This window comes from Salpingoeca rosetta (assembly GCF_000188695.1).
Source record: "Salpingoeca rosetta unplaced genomic scaffold supercont1.16, whole genome shotgun sequence".
NCBI classification, from domain to species: domain Eukaryota; class Choanoflagellata; order Craspedida; family Salpingoecidae; genus Salpingoeca; species Salpingoeca rosetta.
Genome location: NW_004754918.1, coordinates 941987 through 943640, shown reverse-complemented (window position 1 = coordinate 943640; position 1654 = coordinate 941987). Strand labels below are relative to the sequence as shown.

Here is a 1654-nt window from a genome sequence, read left to right as displayed (position 1 = left end):
ACACACACACACACACGCTCACACACGCTCACACACACACACACACGCTCACACACGCTCACACACACACACACGCTCACACACACACACACACACGCTCACACGCTCACACACACACACACACTCACTCAACCCAGTGTTCGCACGCATACACAAGGCCCTCACCTTCAGCGCAGCTACAAGGTGCTCCACCAAACCGCTCTGTGATGAGGTTGTGCTGTGGAAAGCGAGGCAGCACCCAATACACCGTGTAGCTGGTGTTGTGTCGAAAGGGCATCACATGGAGTTGCCAGAAGCATGGGAGTGAGGCATGGAAGCTGGCGAAGCGCACGACTGCGAGACCACGCATCGACAAGCGAGCAAGAGGGGCAAGTACGCGCAAGTACGTGTGCACAACAACACACACACATACGCACATACGCACACACACACATACGCACATACACTCACACTAGGTTGGCGATGGTGGTGTGGATGAGGAATCGGCGGGACTGGACACGGTACATGCGATGGAGGACCATGACAAGCAGCACCCACAAGCACGAGAGGATGCTGATGGAGGCGGAGACACTCAGTGCAGCTGCCAGCCCTGTCTGCACGCTGTCCTTGTAGGTCGAGTTGGGTGGTGGTCGCTCTGACACGCGGCCCTCATCCAAGCGGACAGGCTCATCTTGCCATCCTCTGCTGGCATCTTCGCTTTGTTCGTACCTTGTCCCTGCCGCCACTGTAGCTACTGTTGATGCTGCTATGATGGCGTACAGGATGCCCCACAGCAAGCAGCCTCTCCTCGCCCTCACCGCCACCACCCCACTGCCCTTCCCAACAGCGCGTCTCCTCCATGTCAATCGTCCAACCATGTGTGGATGTGTGTGTGGATGTGTGTGGTGAATGTGTGTCGTTTGGCAGCCGCTCGTCCAGTGGGGCGATCTATCTCCCGCTCTCCCTGAATGGTGAGCTTGGCTTGCCGAGTCGGAAGCTCCCTCGCTTGCCAGTTCAGCTCGCAGCTGTGCCTTCCGTGTGTGTTGTTCACACAGTCACACCAGCACCCTCCTCCAGCTCCAACAAAGACTTGCTGTGTTGTTGCTCTGCCTCAACGTCGTTTTTTTCTGCACACACACACACACACGTGCAAGAACGCAGGCAGGACTTCTTGTGCTCAGGCACATCACGCACGCAAACCGCACGCACGCAGTGCCTTGCAAGCAACGTTTCTTCTTCCTCCGCTTTCATTCTCTTCCTCGTCTTGCAGCCTCACCTGTCCTGGCTGCGACACAGTGTCTGCATCTTTGTCGACGACTAGTTAGGAAGGAAGCAAGGGGTACAGACAGGATGAAGAAGCAGGCGACACCGCTGCCTGTGCTGAAGGTGGCCATCATTAGCGCCGTCCTCTTTGCCAACCAGTACTCCGGCATGGTACGTGTGTGTGTGTGTGTGTGTGTGTGTGTGTGTGTGTGTGTGTGTGTGTGTGTGTGTGTGTGTGTGTGTGTGTGCGTGTGTGTGTGTGTGTGTGTGTGTGTGTGTGTGTGTGTGTGTGTGTGTGTGTGTGTGCGCGTGTGTGAAGCCGCGTGTATGAGTGCAAGCAGGAGTGTGTGTGTAAATAATAAGAGCGTGAGTGTATAAACAAGGTGAAGGGTAGAGCGCAAGCGGTCACGCG

The 1654-nt window shown here is 56.1% G+C and overlaps 2 protein-coding genes across 2 annotated transcripts in view; one reads left to right on the top strand and one right to left on the bottom strand.

Annotated features, from left to right (window-relative positions):
* PTSG_07178 (uncharacterized protein) overlaps positions 1-1139 on the bottom strand; it is a gene marked incomplete at its 3' end in the record, with an annotated part of 6840 nt that extends 5701 nt beyond the window's left edge. The window contains exons 1-2 of the mRNA XM_004992541.1: positions 451-1139; positions 166-254 (exon numbers count right to left, since the gene is read on the bottom strand). Of these exons, the coding sequence (XP_004992598.1) occupies positions 166-254; positions 451-857 (496 nt within the window). The 5' untranslated portion in view covers positions 858-1139. The remainder of the gene's footprint in view (positions 1-165; positions 255-450) is intronic.
* The window catches only part of PTSG_07177 (uncharacterized protein), a 3559-nt gene continuing 3014 nt past the window's right edge, over positions 1110-1654 (top strand). Inside the window, exon 1 of the mRNA XM_004992540.1 lies at positions 1110-1413. Coding sequence (XP_004992597.1) covers positions 1330-1413 — 84 coding nt within the window. The 5' untranslated portion in view covers positions 1110-1329. The remainder of the gene's footprint in view (positions 1414-1654) is intronic.